Source organism: Cupressus sempervirens, chromosome 5, assembly GCF_028749045.1.
Source record: "Cupressus sempervirens isolate cs-2001-9-10 chromosome 5, ASM2874904v1, whole genome shotgun sequence".
NCBI classification, from domain to species: Eukaryota; Viridiplantae; Streptophyta; class Pinopsida; order Cupressales; family Cupressaceae; genus Cupressus; species Cupressus sempervirens.
Window position 1 is genome coordinate 259,190,401 of NC_143122.1, and position 27,501 is coordinate 259,217,901.

Here is a 27,501-nt window from a genome sequence, read left to right on the forward strand (position 1 = left end):
CACAAGATTACTCTTCAACATTGCCTACCATTGTAGCTCCAGTTCGATGATCAAGCCACCTATTGCACTTGTTGAGGATATATTAGAGGACACACATCTCCTATCAGATGATAGTTTCAACACACTTGATTTCCCACCTCCATTGGAGATTCCATTTCAGGATTCTCATGCATTCTCCTTTGAGCATCATCTAGGACTTCTAGCTTCACCTTACATTCAAGGGTTTTATCATCCTAGTCCATTGCATTTTGTTTCTTTCAGATTGAAGCCACATTGGTATGTTCATTGACACATGAGTTATGCCATTCTTGGGGGGGGGGGGGGGGGGGGGGGGGGGGGGAGGGTAATGGAGTCTCAAGCTTCTATTATAGGGGGTTTTATTGTACTTATGTTCTTGAGAGAATCTCTTGAGATTTATTTTATTTGTGCATCCTTTTCTATCTCTTTTTGGAGTAGAGTTTTTCCCACTGGGTTTTCTCTATTTCTCTGTTTCATAGAAATTTGGTTGTGATTGGGTACCTCATGAGACCTTATTGTCAACATCCAAGTTTTCTTTCAACATTGCATTGTTTGTAGTTGCATTGTTTCTCATCTTAAGGGGGTGCTAGAGTAAAAGGTTAATTTAATTTCATTTATTGAAATACCTTTACTCCCTTCTTAAGATTTCACTTTATGCACTTTGCATTTCCATTTAATAATTAATCAGTAACTATTAAATGTCATTTACCTCTTAGAGTTTCCCTTTTAGGTTTTCAATCTCCTTCATAAGGATTGATCGGTTGTAAATTCATTCATTCTATTTTGCACAAGTAAATACAATCTTATTTTTTAGCAAACCCTTCTCTCTCTCTCTCTCTCTCTCTCTCTCTCTCTCTCTCTCTCTACTTTTCTCTCTTCTTTGTAACAAGTTATTTACATGCAGGATATCCAGGGAACTGTGGACTTGTTCATCATCAAATCCTACATTAAATGCATTCATAATCTAAAAATCAAGATTGTTTGTAACAAAAATTTAGAGTTATCTCAACACTTTCTTATTAAAAAATAACAATGGCGTAATTCCCACTTTAGCCCTGCTTCCATTTGGCACCCTTGGAGATTTGTTATGTTTGTGGTTATTGAGTACTTTACTTTAGATGGGCGCTTCACTAAGATATACAATCACCATTTCATGTTAGTCAACCATTTTAGGCATGAGGTTAGGATAAATTTTCCTTTTTACCTCAGACAATCTTTGGGTAATTCTATTATTGCCTTTCAAAATGATCCTGAGGGAGATCACGTCTGCCATGAGGGGTTAATGGTTTTAATAATGAACCTATTGAAGTCAAAAAAGGTGGATAGGCCCAAGCAGAGTAAGAAATCGCTTGATTATGAGACTAAGGGCAGTGATTCTAAGGAGGATTTTGATAAGGATACCAAGGATGAGGTGGATGAGGTTGATTTAAAGAAGAACAAGAAAGGTGATATGGGAAGCTCTTCCGAGCGGAAAAGGAAGGGAAAGGAGAGTGAGTCAGAACAGGAGAGTGAGTCGAAACAAGATAGTGATTACGAGGAGGAGCAAAGAAAGGGTTTTCAGAAGAGAGGAACCGTGGGAAAGGTTTCAAGAAATAGGGGAAAGAATGCAGATAGGGATTATGTCCTGTCTGACAATGAACCCTTAATTAAGAGGATGGAAAGAAAAAGAAAAAAGGTGTTTGCTCAAGATGCGAGTGATGACAATGATCTCAAGGTGGAAATGGATAGAAACAAACAAGGGGAGCAGGAGGACTACTTTGAACATAATAGGGAAGAGAATGAACAGGGGTTCCTAAAGGGAATCATTGGTAACCAGGGTCAATTTTGAAGGATATTGGTACCCTTAAACAAAAAATGTAGGATATTTCAAAGGACTTTGATCAGCTCAACAAGATGGCAAGGGGGGAGCGAACGTTGGGTCAACACATTGATAGGCATTATGAGGTTATTGGCAATGCAGAAGAGGTAAAAAACTTGATGAAGTGTGTGCCAACAATTGAAACCAAAAATATGAACTTTGATCAGTTAAGCAAAGATATGCAAAAAAGGATGGATAGTCTGGATGCTAGAGTGAGTAACATGTTAAAAACAATCAAGAAATTGGCAGATCAAAATTATAGTATTTTGAAGACTGTGGTTGATAATTTCAATACCTTGTTGAACAAGATGGAACAGAGTATAGGCCAAGACTCCCCTATTGTGAATGAGGACCAAGGCCCGAGCAAGAGTACAAGAGCCAATTCCAAGAAGACTGAAGGAGTGGAAGCAAAAAAATGGATAGAATGAAAGGTTTTGTGAAAAATATGAACAATCTAGTAGACCAAGTTGTGGACCTATTGAAGACTGTGTAGCTATTTGGGAGTTGCCCTGTTGCTTTTCTTTTGTTGTCTTTTAATGCATAGTTGTACTTTGGCCTCCTGTTTCTATGGTTTTTTATATGTTCTCTGAGGCCCTTTGTTATCTAAACTTTTATGTTTATATTTCTTTAATACTTTGTTAAAGGTTTTGCATCCTTTAAAACCTGTTTTTACATAATCAAAACACTTTCTTATTAAAAGACAACAATGGGATAGATGATTTATGGGTTGTGCATCTTAAATTTATTCTTCCCAAAAATTTATGCCATCATTCTTTATATTTTTAATCAACTCTAAGTTACAATTATTGATGTCATATTATAAAAAAGATTAGTAGGTAACTTTAAATGTGGAGAGAAAATGTGTATCAACCTACTATATTTCTAAGCTAGATGCTTAGTTGAGTTGTTGTTGTTTGATATAGTTGTCTACTTACATTTAGACCTACATAAGTTGGACTATTAGCTAGTTTGTTGTTTGGTGCAACTAACTGCTTACATTCACACCTACATATTTATTTCAACATATGCTTGAATGCATTATTTTAGGAGCGATAAACCATTTTTGTGAGATAGTCTCATTTTCCAAATTTATTGTTGATTTACTGTAACATTAATTCAAACATTTGGGTGACTTCATCCTCGCTTAAACATTCAACAATATTACCCCTCTAGGGTTGTTCCTATTAATATTTGGAACAAATGTATTTGTCTTTTGTTGCTATTCATTTTTTGCACTGTCTAACCTTCTATAGTTGCTTGCAGTCGAGGATATTGATGTAGTTCCAACCAAGCTATGATAATTCAATATAGCGACTTTTGCCGCAATATTGAAATATATTTTCATTCAAATTCTGAAAATAACATCTTATTATTTATTCTTTTATAAGATTTATTTTTTAATTGCATTTATTTTTCTTATGGATGGGGCAATATGCATGTTTTGGAGTGCTTTAATTTGTTGCTTTATGTTGTTCAAAATACACATGTTTTGAATTTTATTTTCTTTAAAATGTGTAGGTGTTTTGAAGAACTTTATGCTCAATTTTAGTAAGGTGAACATATAGAAATAGTAAAAATCTTAATTTATATGAGGAAAAGCATGGACAACTACTAAAATATCACATCAAACAATTGTTTGATAAAAACTACTAAAAGGGTTTTTAAGAAAATTTGATCAGGCACTAGCTTCATCACTTTCATGTGCCTTGGATAATTAATGTCATATGTTTTGTTGCATGCATAGGTTCCTTCCAAAGAAAAATAAATAATCATGATAACTCGAAAAAAAATACACTATCAAGTATTCTTCACATAACTTTTTATTTGTGTTGAAATAAAGAGAGAAGAGTGTGTGTGGGCAAAAATTAAAAAATTCATAAGTATTAGATTGAAGAAGAGAATTTTTGAGCAACTAAAGTATCCATCATCAGTTGAAGTAAGCATTATAGTCAAGGTGGATAAGTAGTTTTTGTATATTGGGTTAGTGCTCACAAAGACATCAATGGGGGTTGGTGCCTATAAAGTGTAAGAGTTGGAACTTCTAGTGAATTAGTGCTCATAAACATAGGGTTGGAGCCTCTAGTAGGTTGAAGCCTACAAAACATTGTAAAATAACAAGTTTATATTTAAAGCATCAGATTTGGATCATTGATAATGTATATATTTGTTCATATAATGCACAAGTTTCCCAACTTGCACCCTAGAGCATGGTTAAATGACATATGTACTATGGATCTTATTACTGACTCCCCAAGAAAAAAACATTTGTATTCATAATAAATTATAAAGATATACATGTGGTCGGTAGAGATGAATACGGTAACAAATATAGTGTGTTGTCAAGTATTTATTACCTACAATACAACTAATTTCATATATTTCCAATAAGAAAATTTTAATGCAATCTCTCATTTATAAATATGTTTTACCCCCTTTACTTAAAATGACTCCCTTTGACTAAATTTGCAATTAAACTCACCAATGATGGGAACCTACAATTACAACCACACCTCCAAGTTATAGACGTTGTCAAGTTAGGGAGGAACCTTTGAGCAACACCTTGATACAAGAAGGACCTCTCTAATGGAGTTATTTTCAAAGAAATATAATGATTACGCGGTCTTAGAGAAAATCCTAAAGGGGTTTGTAGTTTTTCTTAAAGGGTATAGTTACCCTATTATTTGCAAAACAAGGTAGGTTACTCTATAAACTTATCTGATAATGTCTACTTCTCCTAAAAAATCATTCTTTATACCAATATTTAGGATGTGTTGTATTATATGATACTTGAACTCAATGTGCTCTTACAGGAGGATTGTTGTTTCTGAAAAATTATAGACATCACGTGTTTGCATCATGATATTATTGGTGAACTTGCCTACATATGAAAGGAACAAAACCTACAACTATATGCAACATACTTGAGTTCTCCATTGACTTAAAAAAGTTGGTGTTTTACAACTCCCTTCATGAAGAGTGATGTTTGAAATATCACCATCACAACACTACTATTACTCCAATTAGAAACTTGAATCCATATCAAACAAGGTGGCTTATAAAGGTGTGTGTTACAGTGAAAAAGGAAATTCACCAATTCAAGACACAAAATGGAGAAGGAAAAGTCTTCTCTTTTGATATTATAGATTATGACAAGGTGAGACACAATGACAGTCATACTCAATTTGACTTTTGTAGCATGTTACAAAACATGCACTATGTAAAATTGACTGAACAAGATTGGAAATTACTAATGTGACATACAAACAAAACATTGTGCACTTCTAAACAAAGTGCATTTGATTAGTCAACACACCTTTACTCTACAAATAATCTAGTGGGGCTACACAATAGAAAAATGCTTAAATTACTCAAATTTCTTTTTGTACTTAGTATTATCGTTAAAACACACCTACAGCCGAACATTGTTAGTGATGTTGACCGACTTATAAAAGAACTCTTCCTATGTAGAGGTCAATGAACAATGTTAACAACAAACCTATGGATTCAAATCGGTCTTGTAAATGGATCACTTGAGGAGTTGATAGATATTGTGCACATACTTGGTCGTAAAACCCCATTACTACCTTTATATGTGGTGGTATGATTTGATAATTACAATGGCCTACCTTAGGACCATGATGACTCAAAATGTTTACCTCTAACACCTACATCCCTGGGTGATCATAGAAGAGTACCACTAACCATGTCATGGGCACTCACCATACATAAATATCAAGGTTTGACATTTCAGAAAATAACAATTGATATTGGTAACATGAAGTGACAAGGTTTTTCTTTTACAACTATATCAAGAGTAAAATTACTACACAACATTCTTATAGAACCACCATTCTCCTTTGATCAATATTCAAGAATGAAAACAATCCATATACAATTATTAGGAAAAAGGAAGAATATTAATTGCAACAATGCTCACTATGTACATATTCTTTCATAAAATGCACAACTTTCCTAACTTTCACCCTAAAGCATGGTTAAATGACATATGTACTATGGATCTTATATTTGACTCACCAAGAAAAAAATCATTTGCATTCATAATGAATTATAAAGACATACATGTAGTGGGCAGGGATGAACTCGGTAATAAATAGTGTGTTGTCAAATATTTATTACCTATAATACAATCTAATTTAATACATTAACAAGAAGAAAAATTTAATGCATGTGATGTCGCATTTATAGATATATTTTGCTCCCTTCACTGAAAATGCCTCTCTTAACTGAATTTGCAATTACACTCATCAATGATGAGAACTTGCAATTACAACTACACCTTCAAGTCGTAGACATTGTCAAGTTGGGAAGGAACCTTCGAGTGACACCTAGATATAGGATGGACCTCTCTGATGCAGTTTTTTCCAAAGAAATATAATGATTACGTGATCTCAAAGGACATCATAAAGAGGTATGTAGTGTTGCTTAAAGGGTATAGTTACCCTACTATTTGCAAAACAAGGTAGGTTACTCTATAAACTTATATGATAATGTCTATTTCTCCTAAAAAATATTCTTGATACCAACATTTAGGATATGCTACAATATATGATACTTGAACTCAACGTGCTCTTGCAGATGGATCGTCATTTATGAAATGGACATTGACACTTGTTTGAATCATGACATTATTGGTGAACCCACCTACATATGAAAGGAATAAGACCTAAAACTACATGCAACATACTCAAGTTCTCCATTGACTTTGAAAAGTTGTTTCACAACTCCATGAAGAGTGATGTTTGAAATATCACCATATCAACACCACTATTACTCCAATTAGAAACTTGAATCCATATCAAACAAGGTGGCTTATAAAGGGGTGTGCTATAGTGAATAATTGGAAATTGACCAATTCAAGACACAAAATGGAGAAGGAAAAGTCTCCTCTTTTGATATTATAGGTTTTGACAAGGTGACACTCAAAACTCAAATTAAATTTTGTCGCATGTTGCAAAACATGAACAATATAAAATCGACTGAACAAGATTGGAGATTACTAATGCAATGTACAAATAAATCATTGTGCACTTCTAAACAAAACCCATTTAACTAGTCAACACAACTTTACTCTATAAATAATCTAATGGGACTACACAATAGAAAAACACTCAAATTATTCAATTTTCTCGTTGCACTTAGTATTGCCATTAAAACACACCTACAACCAAATTTTGCTAGTGATGTTGACCGACTTATAAAAGAACTCTTGCTATGTAGAGGGCGACAAACAATGTTAACAACAAACCTTTGGATTCAAATTGGTCTTAGAAATGGATCACTTGAGGAGTTGGTAGATATTGTGTATACACTTGGTCGTAAACCCCCATAACTACCTCTATATGTGGTGGTATGGTTTGATAATTACAATGGCCCACCTTGGGACCAAGATGACCTAAAAAGTTTACCTATAACACCTACATCCCTAAGTAATCATACGCAAGTACCAGTATCCATGTCATGGACACTCACCGTACATAAATCCTAAGGTTTGACACTTCATAAGATGATAATTGATATTGGTAACACGAAGCAACAAGGTTTTCCCTTTACAACTACATCAAGAGTTAAATTACAAGACAACCTTCTTATAGAACCAACATTCTCCTTGGATTAATATTCTAAGAATGAAAAACAATCCATATGCAATTACCAAGCAAAAGGAAGAGTCTCAATTGCAACAACTCTTACGATAGTGTTTAAAGGTACATAATCTCAATCTTTCCCTTATTATATATGATTTTGTGTGTGTTTCTTTCATCACTTTTTATTGGCTAAATTTAAGCATTTCAATATCCTTTTTCCCTAATAAATGAAGTTATTATGCTATAAGTATAGTGAGAAGTGCCTCTTGCGGTAATGGAAATCAAGGTTTTTTGAAATCCAATTCTTCTTGTTCCATAAATAATCAGACCATTACCTTGTAATACATAAAAGATATTAAATTTGCAAACGAAAATGTGTTTAAAATAGTCTACTACTTTTCTTCAAAATAGTTTACTTAGTGAGCAAGGCACATCAATTTAAATATATTTAATTTTTGTATTCATCTTCTACATTTTTTTTACTTTTATGATAATTGTTTAATTTATTTTTTGAGCTTTTAAGTTTCCTTTCATATAATATTAAATGTCTTAACAAAAAAAAATTGTGAACAACCATCTTTTGTGTAGACTAGCACCTTTTGTCACTATCCGAGTACCCCCTTGCTCCTTTGGATGCAACTGCTAGTATATATAATGTTTTAGTTTACTATTTAATTAATTTAATTTTTGTATTCCTCTTCTAGATTTTTTTTACTTTTATAATAATTGTTTAATTTGTTTTTTTGAGCTTTTTAGTTTCCTTTCATATAATATTAAAAGTCTAACAAAAAAATATGTGAGCAACCATCTTTTGTGTAGATTTGCACCTTTTGTCACTTTCCAAATACCCCTTGCTCCTTTGAATGCAAGTGCTGTAATATATATATAATGTTTTAGTTTCCTATTTACTATTTAGCCACTACCCTTTTGCTTTCGACAAGAAGCATCAGCGAACTGATGCTTAAGCATTGATGGAGGCATGGAGGGTGACATACAACTGACAATATAATGTTTTAGTTTCCTATTTACTATTTAGCCACTACCCTTTTGCTTTCGACAAGAAGCATCAGCGAACTGATGCTTAAGCATAGATGAAGGCATCGGAGGGTGACATACAACTGACAAAAAGACTTGCAAAAGAATGTGCTATGGGAAGAGTGTAAAGCAGTCTGCACGTGGGCACACGAGATAAAGGGCAGAGAACTAGAGGGCAAGGTCACATGCAAAAGAAAACGCCAGGATCAGCTCATATTTGAGTAAAAAACTTGCATTCAGTTGGTTGGCAACAATCGGTGCGATTATGATATGCGCACAGCGCATGCAGAAAAGAGAGAGAGTTTAGACCTAATTGACAATAATGATGTTGTGAATGTGTCCGACGTAGTTGGTGCAATCTTGGGGTTAACGCAATTAATTTGTGTACACAGAGTTCATCTTAATAAAAAAATGAAAGTCGACCACAATGTGAAGCAAGTCATCAAGTTGTAATTATGAATAACCAAGCAATGTTGCCACCAAGCATTATATGTATATGTCATTACGTTGTAATCATGTATAACCAACCAATCTTGCCCCTAAGCATTATATGTACGCAATGGGATGATAGTTGCTTCAAACCACCAAACTTACTGATCAAAATTCAATGCGGAAGATTAGATCTAAAGCAAAGGCTACCAGCCATACAAGACTTCTGCTGCCCTGTTTCTAGGTCCTACATGCTGTTTTAAACTTGTGGGCATTATTAAAATCTTTCATTCAACAAGAGATGAAGAGCTAGGAATCATTTGGTAGTCAAATCACAATGTTGAGCTTGACAGAAGTTATTGAAATTATAATCATCGAGATCCAAGTTGCCAAGAACCAAGTGAGAAGTCACCGATCACAACATTGAGCTTGAGAAAAATCATTAAATTGTAAGCATGTACAACCCAGTAATCTTGACATAAAAGCAGTTATATGTACAACGTCATTGAAATTGTTTGCCCATCGCAAAATTATGCTCGACAAAAGTCATTAAATTGTAATCATGTACATCTCAGCAATCTTGACATTAAAGCAGTTATATGTAGCATGTACAACCAAACCTATAAGTCGGATACAAGTTCAGTTCAGAACCATAAAGCTAGTTGAGGCATTGATCACAAAGTCGAGCTTGACATAAGTCATTGGTTCTAGATCTCTCATAAATCACTGTAATAGTCCAAAAATCCTCAATTGGAACTGAAAGCCATTTACTTCTTTATTTGTTCCCTTCTACAACCCTCAGGGTTGCGTGGTGCAAGGCTTCCTTCAATTGAATTTTTCAATTTTAATTTACACTTCTGGTGTAAGGCTTTCTTAAATTTAATTTTTTTCAACTTTAAATTGAAATATGACCGAAATATCAGGAGGAATCTTTTATCTTGCTCAGACTACTCTCTTATGTGGTTGAATAATCACAATAATATTATCTTCCCATTAACTATTTTTTAGATCTCTTTCCCCTTAAGTTCACTAATGTTGGAATTGCTTCTATCACTAAAAGATTCTTATATAATACCTCCTAATGCACAATTTTTCAAATAAAATGACATCCATATCACTTAATATCTTTTCAGAATCGGTGGATTTTCAATGTATCTTCAATAACTGGTATCAGTTTCTCAAATCCAATTTGGATTCTTGCAGACTCTAAACATATTGTATAGTATCTTGGGGTGAGCTAATACCCATTGGCTTAGCACATGGTCTTCTTTATTATCAAAAGAATATAAAGTAGGACCCAGCATAGGCTACCTAAATGCTAATTCACACTTTAGAGTTGAGAACCTTCAGATAAATAAGAAATTCTCTGTATGTGCAGCATTTGTTGTTTGTGAGATATACATATTCTAATTCCAGTAGAGAATTATATCTGAGATACACGATTTTTTACAAGAACTAGATATATCACCTAGTCTGTCTGGCATCAAGTCAAATTTGATTTCAAGTCCTTATGGATTCAGAAAGTGCTGTTTAAATGCAACGAATTGGCTTATATATTCTTTACATGAATATTCGTCTATAACATGTCTATTGTGGACATTGGGAGACCCACTACAAACAAGCATCTTCCAAGATTAGATAAAAAAATGTCCTTCCACTACAAGCTTGATTTATTAAAAGGTCCTTCCACAATACATGCTTGCTCATTAAAGTGCCCTTCAATTGAAAGGCACATCACTGTAACCATATTTTACAAACTTTGAATACTCGTAGCAATTTTCACCATAAAAAATGAGTTGTGTTAGCTTCCTTGGCAACGAGATGTATGAATGGATTTGTCAGGTCTCCTGGTCTCTATCCAGAGCTTCAGTGTATAGCAACATGTAATGTCTCTAAGCAACAGAGTTGAATGATGTAATGAACAACCTTCCTCATTTTGCTTATCTCAGTGTACAATCAATAATATTTTCCCAGTACTCACCTTTCTCTCATCAAAAATGAAGAAAAAAGCATCTCATTCCATATATCAGGCACTCCAGGGAGACACCAATGACTACAGTCTGGTACATTAGGATTATCACTCCACCTACCAATATGTGCATCAGTTCGATAAGCGGATAATGTTGTAACATTCAGGAAAGTTACCGAGGCATTCATGTGTGCTATAACATCCCGTGAAATCTGAGACAATGAGTAACTCCCAATCCTTTTTGAATTGAAGATAGGTTGCCGGCTTACTTTGCAAGATAGGTTTTGCCAAGAACCACTGAATATATCATGTTATTAGGCAGACCATGTTTAGATTCATGTATTGCTAATGACACTTTGAACAAGTATTAATTCCATACAGCTTGGCCAAATGCAACTCAAAAATGAAAAATTCTGAACTTCTATTCTCACCTCCAATGGCTAGGCTCAAAGCTACGAAAAAAGACATGGGTTCTGCTTGTGTTGACCAAACTTTCCACCCATGACGCCCAGGTAATCAGGGCTTTCTGATACGCAGCTTCAATCTTCATTCCCAATTTGAGCGAGTCGCCAACCTGGAAGTAGCACCCCCTGTCTGAACCCAGGTGTTTATGAATAGGATCATAGTAGACATGCTTATAATAACAAAATAAATGATTAGAAGACTATAGAAAATGTTCAATCGAATAACAAAAAATTCAAAAAAAACGTACAGTACTTTTATCAAGCAGACATTCCAAAACATTAAAAACAAATTCTACCAAAAAAACCGTGTTTAAATTAAACTTTACAGATACATATAGATAGCTAGGGGATCTCAATGAGAAACACGTCACTTGGTTGAGACTCAAGAAACCACGCTGAACCCCAAAGTCAAAACTGAAAAAACAGACGGTTCTTTCAAAGCGAAGTCCAAAACATACAGAATACATACATAACTTTTTATTGTGGCTTCACTTGAGATTAGATATGGTAAATATCAATGTGGCTTGATCTGGCCAAGTGGCATGCCCCTCATTGAGGTTGTCGTTACCCCATTGTATCCATCTATCTGTAAATGTTAACTCTTTGATAAACATGGCTTTATGCTAGAACAGGAAGCGACCAAGTGCATCTGAATGATCATTATCAAACCATAAGTTGATAAAGAACAGACAACTAGCTCATCAATCCAAGGAGTGCATTAACACTTTGAACAATTTACTCATATTACGAGGCTACTGAGTAAATCAAAGGAAAACACAACATTAAAGCTCAAGTTGCATGCAAAATTGAGTGACATCATCTCATCGGAAATAAAAGAATCTCATGCAACATTATGCTACATACAGTGTCTTTGATAATGAGTTCCAGGTCTTCTGGGAGGAAATTTTGGTAAGAGTTACTCGAGGAATGGACAGTCCACATATTGGGACAATCTCACATGGAATTGAAGTATAGATAAATCACTGTTTTTTCCTTTGTCTTCTAAGAATATGATAAATATTTGGAGGATTCATGATACCACGATTTTAAGCAAAAAAGTTAGAGCAAGTTAAATGCCTAAAACATTTTACCAGGGTCTCATTCACATAAGATTCTTTACAGGAAGCCAATAATAAATGCATATAAACTTCTACATTGGTTTTACTCCCTAGTTGTGGAGTAGGTCGTTGTATCCAGGGTGAGCTAATCAAATGAACCTCAGACGAATACAGCAAAGAAAAAGTTATGCATACCCACAGGGATCCATGTGTACTCCAAGGATGGAACTTGTATAAAATTTGACATCCGAGATTCTAGTAGGATGAAGTATAGGCACTTCAATATAAGAACTGAAGGGGGACTAAAGATATTCAAAAAAAAAAAATCATTCATATGAACATGTGAAAAATATGCTTATGACACTAGTTAGACTCCACAGGTCATTGGCAACAAGTCTTGGTATCATCCAGATTATACCATCTTTTTGAAACCAGAGCCGAAGTATGGGTCCTCACCGATTACGGAAATTTAAACAAGTGAGGTGGAAATCACTAGGATTCAACTTGAAAGTAATCAAAAGGCATAACAAACCCAGGAAACGATGGAAAGTAGTATAGAAAACAGTGCAAAATTTGGGATTAGGCAACACTTAATTCTAGGCAAGGTATCACACAGGGTCATAGCTGAGGAGATGTATGAGAAGCCACTTTTAGGCCCTCAATGGAATCCAAGACAGGAATAGTCCTGTGACCATTTCACTAAACAATGGTATCATGCAAGTTGCAACCATAACTGAAAGTATGTGTACAATCAAAAATGTAATGTTGTTAAGGGTTGGAACACTGTGACAGATAGGTCTAGAAGAAAACCTTTGTTAATGAAAGAAAGATTTTTCTTAACGAACATAAATGCAGCAACATACAATAGCCAGATCCCAATGAGAACTACAGCCTTTCTAATGAAAATGATAGTGATTTTGACCACTCTCTGTAAACAAAGTTCTAGTAGCAATTTTCCTATTAAAAACAACATAGATCTCTCCCTCCAAAAACCTCCACTCATCATTGGCATGCAATATATGCGATCTAGCCACAACATGCAAATACTTAAGATGGTCAATCAGCTCATAGATTGTCACAACTGGGCACATCACAATCTCTACATGAATAACATCACCTTCAAACATAAGTTTTGGGAGAGCTGTACTAGGATCCAACGACCACAAACCTCCACTCACCATTGGCATGCAATTTATGTGATCTAGCCACAACATGCAAATACTTAAGATGGTCAATCAGCTCATAGATTGTCACAACTGGGCACATCACAATCTCTACATGAATAACATTGCCTTCAAACATAAGTTTCAGGAGAGGTGTACTAGGATCCAACGAACAATCACAACTTATTGTAGCAATCAAAAGAAGCAAAGCATCACTACTACAACAAATATTGCTTGGCTTCCTTTCGACAGATTTGGTTCTTTAATGGTGCTACTGCTTACACACTTCAAATAATCAATGCTTTCTACAAGTAGCCTGGTTTGTTTGTTAGCAAACATATCATGCTGTTAACTAACATACCTCAAATACTGCATCATTATTCACACTTACATTGTATAATCAAATAAGACAACTAAGATCCCAACTCTTAATGGTCTGCCTATACCAAACATGTTTTTGGACCAGCATAGTAATGCAGATGATATCAATCCTGCTTTCGGGGAAGAAATCAGCAAAGCAAGCCTCATATGTGACTCAGTGTACGTGTGCAAGGATGACCATCATCTTCCATGCCACCTGGAGTTATTGCTAATGTTTTTAGACTCCTGCCTGAAAGGCAACCAGAATTTGAATATTCATATTAAACAAATAATATCTAGAAATCTCAATCCACCATTGTCCATAGGGAACAACATTTCTCATAGCTCCTGTCATATACATAGCTGAATCCTGGGATCTTCAACCTCCTCAACATAGTACTAGTCAATATCTTCAAGGCGGCCTCCAAAATTCACCTTTTATAATTGCAGGCACCATAGATCATCATATAGGACTCCCATGTGGTGCAGGCAACATATCATCTTCTTAATGTTTTTTCATCTCCTTTCAATCACAAATACTGAATAGTATTTATGATAAAGTTGGATACCCTGAGACCTGTGTCCACCAATTTTCAAGCTGAATTGTATCAAATTATAATTAGGTTCTTCAGATTGGTGGAAAATATTGATATGCAGTTAAGTTGCAAATTCTGTCTAGATACTACGATAAAATATATACTTGGAAATACAAAAAACAGTCTATTTGTTAACAGTTATTAGATGCATTAAGTGCCTCTCGGGCAATCTGTCTATCTGTTAACAGTTGTTACATGCTTGCAACAACACATTGTTGTCCAGCAATATGTTACATTCCAACCAATGATAATTTTCCACTCAATGGCATCCAATCCAAACTATACTCCTTCCCTTTTGTTATGGGCTTGATAGACTAAGAACATCTTTTGTTTCGGCCTTTCAAGAAGGACAACAGAGATGAAGTGCCAATTAATTTTCTTACACTAAAATGAAAACACTATTACACTTAACCTTCAACTCGAGTTCTGCAAACTTGATCCTTACGAACTGTTTTTTTATAAGATGGCTCTTCCGTAGTAACAATATAACTTGCTAAAGGGTATCTTCCATCTACTGAATCATCCATGGATCACAAGTTTATTGATCTTGAATAGAAGCATCAATGGTCCATAAGAAGGCAATTTTCAACTAGGTTCTAGGACAAGAACACTATATCAAGGGCTTCTTGCTTCATCATGTTTTACTTGGTCACTAATCTAGATAACAACCAGCTCGTAGTATATGGTAGGTGGTCCAACTCATGACTTCTTGCCACAAAACAAAACCAGATAGGAAATTGAGGCATCCATGTTGAAATGGAATTCCTCATACAAGTTCAATTAATCCCCGAGAAGAGCATTCACAAATCACACTTGTAACCAAAAGCCTTGTGTAACTTCTACATCCACCTAAACACCATCCTTTCCAACTGTATGATACTTTGCAAACCTCTAGATAAATTGCTGGCAATACTTGATTGCAATGACCTCCTCAAAGCATGGAGCTTCTACTCACACTAATTATCTAAGCTTGTCCAATCCATCTTTAACCCAACTTAAAAAACAACATGACAAAGCCACTCGCCACACGTGACCATAAAGGAAAACTTCTTTGGTTAAGAATTGAAACATAGCCACATGCACTAAACCAAAGCTCTAAATTATGACTGCTACTAATTCACTGAATAAATCTACAAATAAGGACATGTTTTAAAATTTAATGTCTTTAGAATTCTCCACTAGTAATGCTAGGAGATCCCAAATGCTTTCTATCTTCTTTAACCTTTTCAATTCATCTATAAAGTTCACTATGGTCTACTTCTATATTTTAAAGGGTTCACAATGCACATTAATCTCCTAGGGTGATTTGCTCTTCTTGGGGTAGCAAAGGTACCACATCTGACTTTGTACTCCTACTTTTCTATGGCAATTGAATACTTGTGCGTCCACTCGTTATAAAAGGTACAATGATCAACGAACCTATAACATGTACACTTTGTCACCCTGTCTTCCTCCATTATACCTTCCACTTCCATAACCTCCTTAATATACAATTTTCCATCCTCCTTTGTATATTCTATGTCGGCATTTTTGTTTGTTGTGCGGGCGCCACCAATCATGCTTCCAAGAAATGTGGAGGTTGTCATTGCCCCTAGACATGCTAATTGAAATTAATAACATCCTTGGCAGCTCTACTATTGTGATGGTGTGATGTTTGAGGTAAGCTATACTACTGCAACACAAGTTTGTGATAGACTCAATGGTGGGCCATGTATGCCTAACTAGGTGGTTTTTGCATCTTATGTGCTACGAGTCTTCCTGTCATGCTCTATTCCTTCCATCCATGCATACCATTTGTCCCCTTACAATTATTAAATAAGAATTACGTGCAGTATGGAAAATTAATTGTGTGGTATGTAGCAAAACATTTTGTAATGAACAAGGTTGCTGCAAATGTCAATCCCATTGCTTGCATAATCCACAGTCCACACCACACTCTCTCCAGGGTTGACTTTTTATCTGTTAGAGTAATTAGTTGTTCGCACTTATTAATTAAATCACTTTGGTTTAATTAATTAAGTTGCCGATTACTCTTGTTTTCTTAAGCTATCTTGTAGGTGCATATAATTACTATTTTATTAATTATATTGTGCAACCTAGCTTTTTTAGGATTTAGTTTCCCTTTCGGGTTTCGTGATTCCTTTATAAGGATTCACCTCTTTGTATTTTATTAATTCACTTATTGGATTATATGAGATATTGCTCTTTGCATGTCCATAAGATGGATCTGGCTTTTTGGCCTCCATAATTTTTTCTTGCTTCTGTTCTTTGCTTTATCCATGTGACAAGGTTATGCATGCAGGTGTTCTTGGGAGATTAGTTTTTCACCTAATCTAACATGGTATTAGAGCAAGCTTGCTGCTCACTGTTCGTGGCTTGTTTAAGCATTTCAGAAACTGCATTTTTCAAGGGTTTCAGAAGCTTTTTATGTGGATTTAGGGGGGACCCTTTTTTCTAGTCACTTTGAGCTCAAACGGACATCACCGTTGTGCTCAGAGCGCCCAAAAACCCCAGAATCCATATAAAATGTCCATTTTGGACACCGTTGGTTTGGGAGGCCAAAAAAAATTTGTTCAACAGGGCCGTACGGCCCCCTGCACGAGTTTTGAGGCGACAAAAATTTTTTAAAAATTAAAAAAACCCGCCGCGGTTTAAGAAAACCGTCGGCGGTCACCGAAACCGCTTGCGGTTGGCGGTAACTGCCTGCGGGAAACCGCTAGCGGTCCAGCCGATCGCAACGACCCTTGGTGACCAGTCGGCAGTGTCCGCCGAGGCTCCACCGCAGCGGCTCCGCCCTGCGGCGGCGTCAGACCTCCCGCCACCCCGGCCGCGGCTCCGCCGGCGGTGCGAGAGTGGTGGAGGTTTTTGGTTTTTTTAATTTTTTTTTATTAAAAAAAATAATTTTTTCTTGCATTCAAAGGCCCTGTGGGTTTTTCTTCCGTAACTTGGGCATACGGACATTTTTTTCGATCCGAAAAATGCGTCGAAAAGCTGGTTCTGAGACGGAGATGATGGTATAGGTGTTTTTTATTTTTGCTGCAGTCTGGTTGCCTGTTTTGGCAGTCAAAGCCAGATGTTCTATTTTGCCTTCCGGGAGCCATATCTCGCTCATTCAGACTCTTATCTAGGCTCGCCAGATATCGTTGGAAAGCTGGTTCTGTGAGTTATTCAGTTGCAGGGGTCTTTTATCCAAATTCTGCTCCAGGTTCTTTCTCCTCCGAGTTTTGCACTTTCGCACTCTGGCGGACTACTTGGATTCTACAGGTCCTGGATCTCTTCTTCTGTTCTTTTGGCTCACTCTTCTTTCTGACTTCTGAGCATTGTATGCTTCTATTCTGTTGCATTCTTTTTTCTGTAAACGCACTGAGATAAAGTGTCTGCTTTTGCATATCTGGGATCTTGTACACCTTGTGTTTGTTTGTACTCGCACTCAGTTATAAAGTGAGATGGGGGGTCATGATGTTTTGCCATTTTGTGCTCATCCACCTTTGTCAAGTGAATTTTTCTTCCACGACATTAGCCCATGCAGTGTGTCGGTGACACCGCCCTTTATCTTGTGCTTGTACTTCTATTGCACTGTTGGTGTTCCTGATTCTTCTTCTTGCAGATGTTTTTGGCATTGCATTTCAATGTTCCTGTCACCCCTCTCCCTGTTCAGCATTATGGGGGGGGTTCACCTGGTGGCTCTTTTGCTTCCTTGGTTCGGTTGAGTGATCTACGTATTCAGTTTTTGTTCCTATGTACTAAGCGGATGCAGTGGCTAGGCACCTATGCATTTCGATGAGATGGTTCATCTACTATATAGACACTCATTCATTCCTACTTTTGGAGGTCACCTCTTCAATTGATCAACTCTTTAGACTGTCTTCTCTACCTAGTCATGCACTATTTCAGTGGGGATTCTAGCAGTTTCTTCTGACAATGTTTGCAACTTCATGCTTTAGAGATGCTTCATGCTCTTTCTTGTTCCTTTCTTTGGGACTTTTCCTAGATTGGAGGCTTAGTTTCCTTCATCTAGTTCTCTTTCTTGTATTTGGGTACCTAATCAGGCCTTGTTGTCGGGACCCATCTTTTCCTGCTTTCTTAGTTGTGCTAGGTTAGCTTACCTCCTGAGCTTCGCTTAAGGGGGGGTGTTAAGAGTAATTAGTTGTTCGCACTTATTAATTAAATCACTTTGGTTTAATTAATTAAGTTGCCTATTACTCTTGTTTTCTTAAGCTATCTTGTAGGTGCATATAATTAATATTTTATTAATTATATTGTGCAACCTAGCTTTTTTAGGATTTAGTTTCCCTTTTTGAGTTTCGTGATTCCTTTATAAGGATTCACCTCTTTGTATTTTATTAATTCACTTATTGGATTATATGAGATATTGCTCTTTGCATGTCCATAAGATGGATCTGGCTTTTTGGCCTCCATAATTTTTTCTTGCTTCTGTTCTTTGCTTCATCCATGTGACAGGGTTATGCATGCAGGTGTTCTTGGGAGATTAGTTTTTCACCTAATCTAACATTATCTTATAACCCACAATCAATAAAACAAGATTGCTTTTACCTCCATAAGTGATGGTGGCACTTGAATGAGATATAATCCTTTCTGTAGTTGCTTGGGTCTATGCAGATCCACAGACAGCCATTCTCATATGAGATGATGCATATACTTTCATCAGATGCTAAGTATGCCCACAAGATTCCTTCACACTTAAATTTTTATGTTGCAACTTAGCTGCAAAATACTCTGAACAATTCAATTCTTGTTATCTGTTAACTATCATCCAAATTTATTCCTGTAAGTGCTTTCTGGGAGCTATGTGGCAAATTAATTGTTTGGCATGTGGCAAGACATTTTATAATGAACAAAGTTGCTGCAAATGTTGATCCCGTTTCTTGCATGGTCCACACCAAACTCTATCCAGGGTTGAATTTTTATCTTATAAGTTATAACCCACACTCAATAAAACAAAATTGATTTCACCTCCATAAGTAACTTTAGCAGTAGATGAATGGGATATTATCCTTTCTGTACTTGCTTGGGGCTATGCAGATCCATAGACAGCCATTCTAATATGAATGATGCATAGACTTTCATTAGATGCTAAATATGCCCACAAGATTCCTTCACATTTAAATTTTTAAGTTGCAACTTAGCTGTAAAATACTCTGAACAATTCAACTTTTGTTATCTGTATAACTATCATCCAAATTTATTCCTGTAAGTGCTTACTTGGAGCTATACATTATCATAGACAACTATTATGTTACAAGAAGAGTGATTTTATGATATGATGAAATTTACTGATCTTCTATATCTTTCCTTTTCAATGAAGGAATTATTCGACCTCCATGCATTTTATTTCTTCTTGATACAAAAATCCTGAGTGTTTCTTCTTGTCTGAACTACCCAAATATTGTTGCAAGTCTTCACAATTGATAGGCCTACTTACACTCCCATAGCTCTGCCATACCCCATTAAAAAGTACCTTCTAGAAATTAAATCAAAACTTATACAAATGTGACTTAGCATAAATGATCTTAAGTAAGGCCAGAGAGGTACTCACATTTGGAAAGTCTTTGTAGGTGTCCACCAATGTCCAGAATTGAAAACCAATATATCAGCATCAAGCCACCTTTTGTTTAGACCATCTATTTTGTCCAGCTTAAGAGTATGGTGAACCCTTTTTGGTACATTTTTAGGCGGATTACTCATTTGTACAAGAAAAGGTGACCGATAGTACTCAATAGTGAAGTTAAAAGAGCTAAAATGGATACGCAGAATGCGAGTTCGCTTTGCAATTTTTTGCCCATTAATTTCATAAACTGACTCCTTATCAGCTACACCCTGCATAAGAAGGCAGATAAGAGACTCCCATTGTGTTCTGGCCATGGAATCTCCAACAAATACAACACGCAGTCCTTGTAATCTTTGCAGAATATCAGATGGCTTAAACCTGCTACCACACCAAGATTAATCAAAACCACATCCATTCCCTATACATATGAAATCAGCTAAAATACAACATTCAAGAATACTATTCATATTTGGGCAAATGCCTACAACACAATGGTAAATTGTGAGCCTCTCATCCTGGGAGGTCATAATTTCAAGTCTACTCAAACTTAACTAAATAATTAATCACAACAAATAATAATAATTAACCTTGTCTTCAGCCTATTACCAATTTTTTTAAAAATACTATTCATAATCACAAGAAGATGGGAAATCAGCAAAACTTAAAACAATATAAACACAAATAATCCCAAAATGAAAAGCAGAGAGTTCCAAATAGGAATGGTGCTCTTCTAAAATTTGATGCATTCAAAAAAGTCAATTTAACACGCAAATATTTAGATATACCTTGGTATGTCGCAACCCAGAGGTTTCCATCTCCATTTCATATAATCCTGATCTTTCCTGCCATTGTTCTGACAACGGAAGCCACGTTCAGCAAAAGGGCAGTCAGAGACATTGTATAAAGGGTATGTTTTGTCATAAACCCATTTCCCACTGAAAACATCACAACTAGAATTTGAATTGATGCCACTAAAGATTGTATTAACTGCAGCACTGAAATGTGTAGAAGAAACAAGATCCTCTGATAACTGAGTTTGAAAATAGCCCTCACTTGCAATGAAAGTTAAAAAGATGAATGGAAGGATTGCTGCCAAGAAGCACAAACTACGATGCCCGATTTTGCGGTATCCCACTTGTCCAACACTATAACTTCTTTGACCAAATTGGCTAGTGAGGATCCCAATAGTATTTGACAACCTTTTCAGCAATAGATCATATACAGAAATTAAATAACGAACCAATCCACGGCCCCTCATCTTGAACTAAAATTTGTGCAACGTGAAAATTCACTCTTTGATTGAATTTTAAAGCACCCAGTACACCACATCAAAGCCTATGCCTGGAAAGCCAAAATAAATCCTGAAAACACACGTGAACAGAGTGAGTTGAGGCAGCAGATTCACCTGGAGATTATTCTTCGACTTCTTTGAAACAACTTGAGTGGAATCAACAAAAAGAAAATTGTGCATAACCCAAGTCTACAATGAGTTTTTCCTCTATTTGAGACCACTTGAAATGATACGTAGAATAAATTCAAAAAGGGATTGACCAAAATCAATCATTCTGAAAAACCCATCCGAGACTAATCCAAAAATAAGAAATTTTTCATCCAAAAAACAAAAACAATTAAAATTGAGCACCCAAAACCAAGTAATCACTAGAAAGTAAATTTTTCCATCCAAAAGCATCACCTGAGACTAATCCAAAAATAAGAATTTTTTCATCCAATAAACAAAAACAATTAAAATTGAGCACCCAAAACCCAGTTATCACTAGAACGTAGATTTTTCCATCCAAAAGCATCACAAGAACAATATTAATGAAGAACCCAAAAATCCAACTGAGACTAAATCACCAAAGCATTAATTTATTTATCCACAAGAACAACAGACCTAATAACAGTAGTGAACCCATCTGAGATTCCACCAAAAGACTAAGAATTTTTTACCACCGAGATTTTAAAAGTAAACAATAACCACTATAAAATCAATAAATAGCTCTGCAAAATCATCTACTGATGCAGAGTCTATGTATCAACTAATGGCAGTGAAGAACCCATCTGAAACTAAATAGTAAAACTAAACAATACAAGTGATCAAATCAACCTCAAAGCTAGGCCTAAATCTACAGAAGAAAAACCCAAAAGAGACTATATCAGTAAAATTCCTTTCATCTAAATTTAACAGAACAAGAAGAAATCTTCAGACTGTGGACAAGTCAGTACCTGCAAAAAGCCCACACAAAACAACACCAGATTCTCGGATATTTTTTCCCTGAGGACATTCTCAACTTCCGCGAACACTCGTAGAAAAAAATGGCAGTTTGATCTGGTCAGTAGATCTATCATGTCTTTCTTGAAGAGTGGACCAGATTTCGACAAACAAACTCCACCGACCGAACATACTCCTCACCAAACACCAACAGAAACAATAGTGTGAGGCTTAATCAAAACAAATTACGTGTGAGCCTCTTGACATTTAATCGACGTTTCAATGATGTGATGTGGTACTTACAAGCCACATATTTGGTAAATCATAGCAAAGGAATAGGCCTACACAACTTTCGAAGAAAAAAAACTGAAGTGACCCCTGGTATGCTTTACTAAATTAATGGCTGCATAGCATTGATCGGATACAAATCTATCACAAGATTGTCTTGACAGCGAAGAAAAAAGTTGCTTGTTTGAGGGGTTAGTTGTTTGTAAGGTTGATGATAGAGAATAGAATAGATTATAATCGCGTGCTTTATCTTTGTCGGAATTATCTGGTTAAAATTATGTCTTAATGAAGCCTCTTACAGTTAATGCGTCTCGAAGACCGTTTTTTAATCTAGTTTAGAAACTGTCGACCCATGCGCTTGGTCGGAAAGACTGTTGTCGGTAAAGCTTCCCTTACGGTTGTATAAAGTTGAGCCTCCTATATCATGGGACCTTCATAAGGTCACCGGTGTTCTCCGGTATTTCTCTGCAGAGCATTCTGGTTATATGATCAGAAAGGAATGTTTTCAATAATCTCTCTATAAGATCTGAATTTGAGAACAATTTAAAGACTATTGAAATTAGATCTGACTGTTAGTTGTATACATTATGCTTTTGGACATGGCTATCTTCATAAAAATTTAGAAAAAATTCACTATGTTCTTGTGAATATGGGAAAAAAAAAAAAAAATTTTAAATTATATATATATATATATATATATATAGAAACATTCTATATAAACTATCATCAGAATGTAAAAATAGAGTCAAGGATATATAAGGCATTGATATGCATTGTGGAAATCTGATAGCATTAATAGTTGTATCGTCAAGTATAGTAGAAGATCAATATGTAGTAGTTCCTCAAGTAAATTGTGTGTTAGTTTTTAAATTAATGTTTCAGATTACACAATTTAATTCAGAAATTGTTAGATGTTGACGATGTTTAAGAATACTATTTCTATTCTATTAGACTTTTTGTAGATGTCATTAAAATCATTCATTCACTCATTCTCCAACAATGTCAAGAAACAAACATGGAGTACAATTCAATTAATTGTATCGTGAAATATAGTAGAATTTTCAACATGAAGACTAATATTTAGTAATTTCATAATTAAATTGCATGTTAGTTTTCAAATAAATATTTCAGATTACACAATTTAATCTACAAATTATTATATGCAATATGAGACTTTAATGTAAAAATTAGCATTCTATTTAATTCAAAAATTGCTAGATGTTTATGTTATGGATTATGGATCTAGTGACATCTTTAAATTGGCTCACTATTTACTTTTGGAGCATGTTTAAAAGTAGGGAATTTCATGTTTCTTAAAATTGTTTACCTATTGTATAAAATTCTTAAAAGTTGTGTAATACTCTAAACATGAAAGATTTTAAATATTAGAGTGCACAAAAACTCTCATTTATCTACACAAAGTATACTATTTATTAATGACAAGGCATTTATGTATAAATAAATATGGAGAATTTAATACTTATCAATTTTTTTGTCTTTTTAAAAACTTGAAATTGTATAAATTTTCAAACTTGAGAGATACCAACCAATTCAATTAGCTTGGATTGCATGGACACTCTCACATACAATATTTAAAGAAAATTAAACCCAATTCAAGGAATTCAATGGTTCTTAAAATTTAATATTTTTCTTTAAAACAATAACATTTTGCATATATTTCAAGATAGTGGAGAATCAATCCAAATAACATGAGTGTATTTTATAGGGAATGTATGGAGGTCATAATTTATAATTATTATAAGGTAAGAATTTCTCCCTACAATCTCTTTTTCATTGACACACAAAATATATTATTTATTGTTAGCAAAGACAAAAGCGAGGAACTTTATGCTTCTTAAAAGTGTGTATTTTCTAAACTTTTTGAAAGTTGTTTCATATTTCCAAACATGAAAGATGCATTCAATGCACTCAATCAAAATAGATTGAAGTGTGCGCAGGCTCATTTATCAACAAAGTATAGTATTTATTATTGATAAAGCTTTTGATGTATTGAAGTGAGGAATTTGATGTTTTATTATTAAAAATTGCTAAGATCTCCTTAAATTGTGTAGATTTTTAAAAAGGAAAGGTGAATAAGCAATCCAATAGCTTGAAAAGAAGTGCATAGAATTTGAAGTGTATAGAGGTTGAGAGTTATATAATTGTAACAAAGAAATTTGTGTAATTGTAATCTTTTCCAATATTTAAATTATTCAACAACTAATATGCTTGGAAAAAGATTTAATGTATAAAAGTAAGGAATTTAACACTTGTTAAGTAATATTTTTTTTCTTTTTAAATCGTTAAGTTTATGTAATGTTTTAAACATGAAATGTGGGGAATCTAAATAGGGTAGAGTGCATGGAAACTCTCATTTACCCACAAAGTACATTATATTATGTATATTAAAAATAGCATAGCAAGCGTGTTGTCCCATAGTACAATGGTCCAAAGGGCACTCAACCAACAAGATATGTTGATTTTATGTAACTTGAAAGGTGTCTCACAATATGACGAGTGGAGTTAAGTGCAACTTGGGCTGGATGTTCAACAATAGCATATTTTCTATTTAGTAATAGAATGTATTTGATTATGAGGTCAAAATAAGACCAAGAGTGGTTTTACGTGTGTGTTAGCCCAAGTTATGTAAGGAGTGTTAATTTTCTCTTGCATATTGATGAAAATCTTTTTATTTAATGTCTACAACAAATTTTCTTTTCAAAATAAAAGAAACTTTTCTTCTATGTTGTAATTTTGGAAGGAAAGTTTGTTCTAGAGCTTGAATAAAGGGTTTAACATTTACAAATTTTTCCCACATTGTAGTTCCCAAGTAAATCTTCTTTATTGTGTTTGGATTTATTTTTCTTGTGTTTTCATGTGTTGTTAATTATCTCATTGTATTAATTGTTATAAATCAGATAGGCAAGAGTTATTTTGGTTCTATTTTATGAAATGTAATAAGCAATTACTTTGAAGTTAGGTAATGACAAATTAACCTTGTATCAGCGCATCAAAACTCTAAATATAAAGCCAAGATTTGTGATGTGGATTTCAATAGTTAATCGGTATTCAATATGAGGACAAACTTGAGGGTGTGTCAAAATTCCTAGAATGGGAGGTTAGATTACATCTCAAGGAGAAGAGGTAAAAGTCCAATGCCAAATAGAGAAGTGATTACGTCATTCAATGATCATGTTTCCCTAGATTCACATGAAGTTAAGGAGGCCAAGGCTTAGAGGATTCTATTTGATTGGGTAAGAGATCCTTTGATTCATCATCTATCTAACAAAGACAACACCAAGAAAATGTGGGATACACTCACAACACTTCAGAAAAGTAACCATGAGAGTCATAAGATGATGCTCAAAGACAAATTGCATACTAATATGTATAAGTGAGAGAGTACGACCCCGTACTTTTCTTGAATAATACAGGTTAGGGAAAAATTGGACCCTATTAGAGAGATGATTGTTGAGATGAAAGAGTATGAATAGCCCTGAATGGTTTTTCAAAACATTAGATAGTATTTATCAAGTGTATTATTGGAAGAGATTAACTAAACAACTAGTCATTTATCCTTATGATAGTTTGGTCTAGGAAGAGATCCATGAAAGCACTCGTCAAGGTGATCAAATAAAGAAGATGGTTAAAAGTGAAAAAATATTTTATTCTTGCAAGAAAGGTTAAGCATAAGTTCAATAAGGGAAAAATGAAGGGAAGTCTTTCAAGGAGTAGAAGAAGAAAGATCTAGGAAAGATAAACTATTTTTGTTGCCATCAATTTGTTCACTATACTAGCCAGTGTTAGAGTAGGAAAAAAAGGACAAGAAAAAGAAGCAAGTTGATTCTACATAATGGCAGATGAGTTTGTAGTGGGCTTAAAAATGAGTTTTCTCTCATTCTCTATCTCTCAAGTTCAAATACCAAATATGTATGGTACATTGACAATGGATGGCCAAGGCTTAAAGGATGTTATTTGATTGGGTAAGAGATCCTTTGATTCCTCATCTATTTGACAAAGACAACACCAAGAAAATGTGGGATACACTCAAAATGCTTTAGCAAAGTAACTATGATAGTCATAAGATGATACTCAAAGACAAATTTCATACTAAGATGTATATAAGCAAGTGAGTATGACCCCATACTTGTCATGAGTAATATAGGTTAGGGATAAATTGGACCATATTAGAGAGATTGTTGCTAAGCTAAGATAGTATGAATAGCCCTAAATGGTTTTTCAAAGCATTAGATAGTGTTTATCAAGTGTATTATTGGAAGAGATTAACTAACCAACTAGTCATTTAGCTTTATGATAGTTTGGTCTAGGAAGAGATCCATGAAAGCACTCATTGAGGTGATCAGATAAAGAAGATGGTTAAAGATGAAGAAAATCTTGTTCTTGCAAGAAAGGTAAAGCATAAGCTCAATAAGAAAAAACTGAAGGGGATTCTTTCAAGGATTCAAAGAAGAAAAATCTAGGAAAGATAAACTATTTGTGATGTCATAAATTTGTTCACTATACTAGCCAATGTTAGAGTAGGAAAAAAAGGACAAGAAAAAGAAGTAAGTTGATTATAAAATAATGGCAGATGAGTTTGTAGAAAATTTAAGAATGAGTTTTCACTCATTTTCTATCTCAAGTTCAAATACCAAATAGGTATGGTACATTGACAATGGATGTGCAGTAATGATAGATGAGTTTGTAGCAGGTTTAAGAATGAGTTTTCACTTACTCTATATCTCTCAAGTTTAAATACCAAATACGTATGGTACATTGACATTGGATATTCCTTCCACATAATTGGACTTAGAGAATGTTTGATCAAGTTGGAGGAGAAGAACTTGGACTTTTCTATATTGAGCTTTCAAAGATAATG

At 34.7% G+C, this 27,501-nt stretch overlaps 1 protein-coding gene across 1 annotated transcript; it reads right to left on the reverse strand.

Moving 5' to 3' along the window:
• Positions 1 to 10,577: 10,577 nt before the first annotated feature.
• Positions 10,578 to 23,128, reverse strand: LOC149555529 (protein trichome berefringence-like 7). The gene is made up of 5 exons (XM_089829609.1): positions 22,349 to 23,128; positions 20,908 to 21,483; positions 20,111 to 20,500; positions 11,344 to 11,502; positions 10,578 to 11,209 (listed from the first exon to the last, which is right to left on the reverse strand). Exons 2-5 carry the CDS (start codon positions 21,378 to 21,380, stop codon positions 10,921 to 10,923), a joined length of 1,311 nt encoding a protein of 436 aa, XP_089685735.1. The 5' UTR covers positions 21,381 to 21,483; positions 22,349 to 23,128; the 3' UTR covers positions 10,578 to 10,920.
• Between the last annotated feature and the right edge of the window lie 4,373 nt (positions 23,129 to 27,501).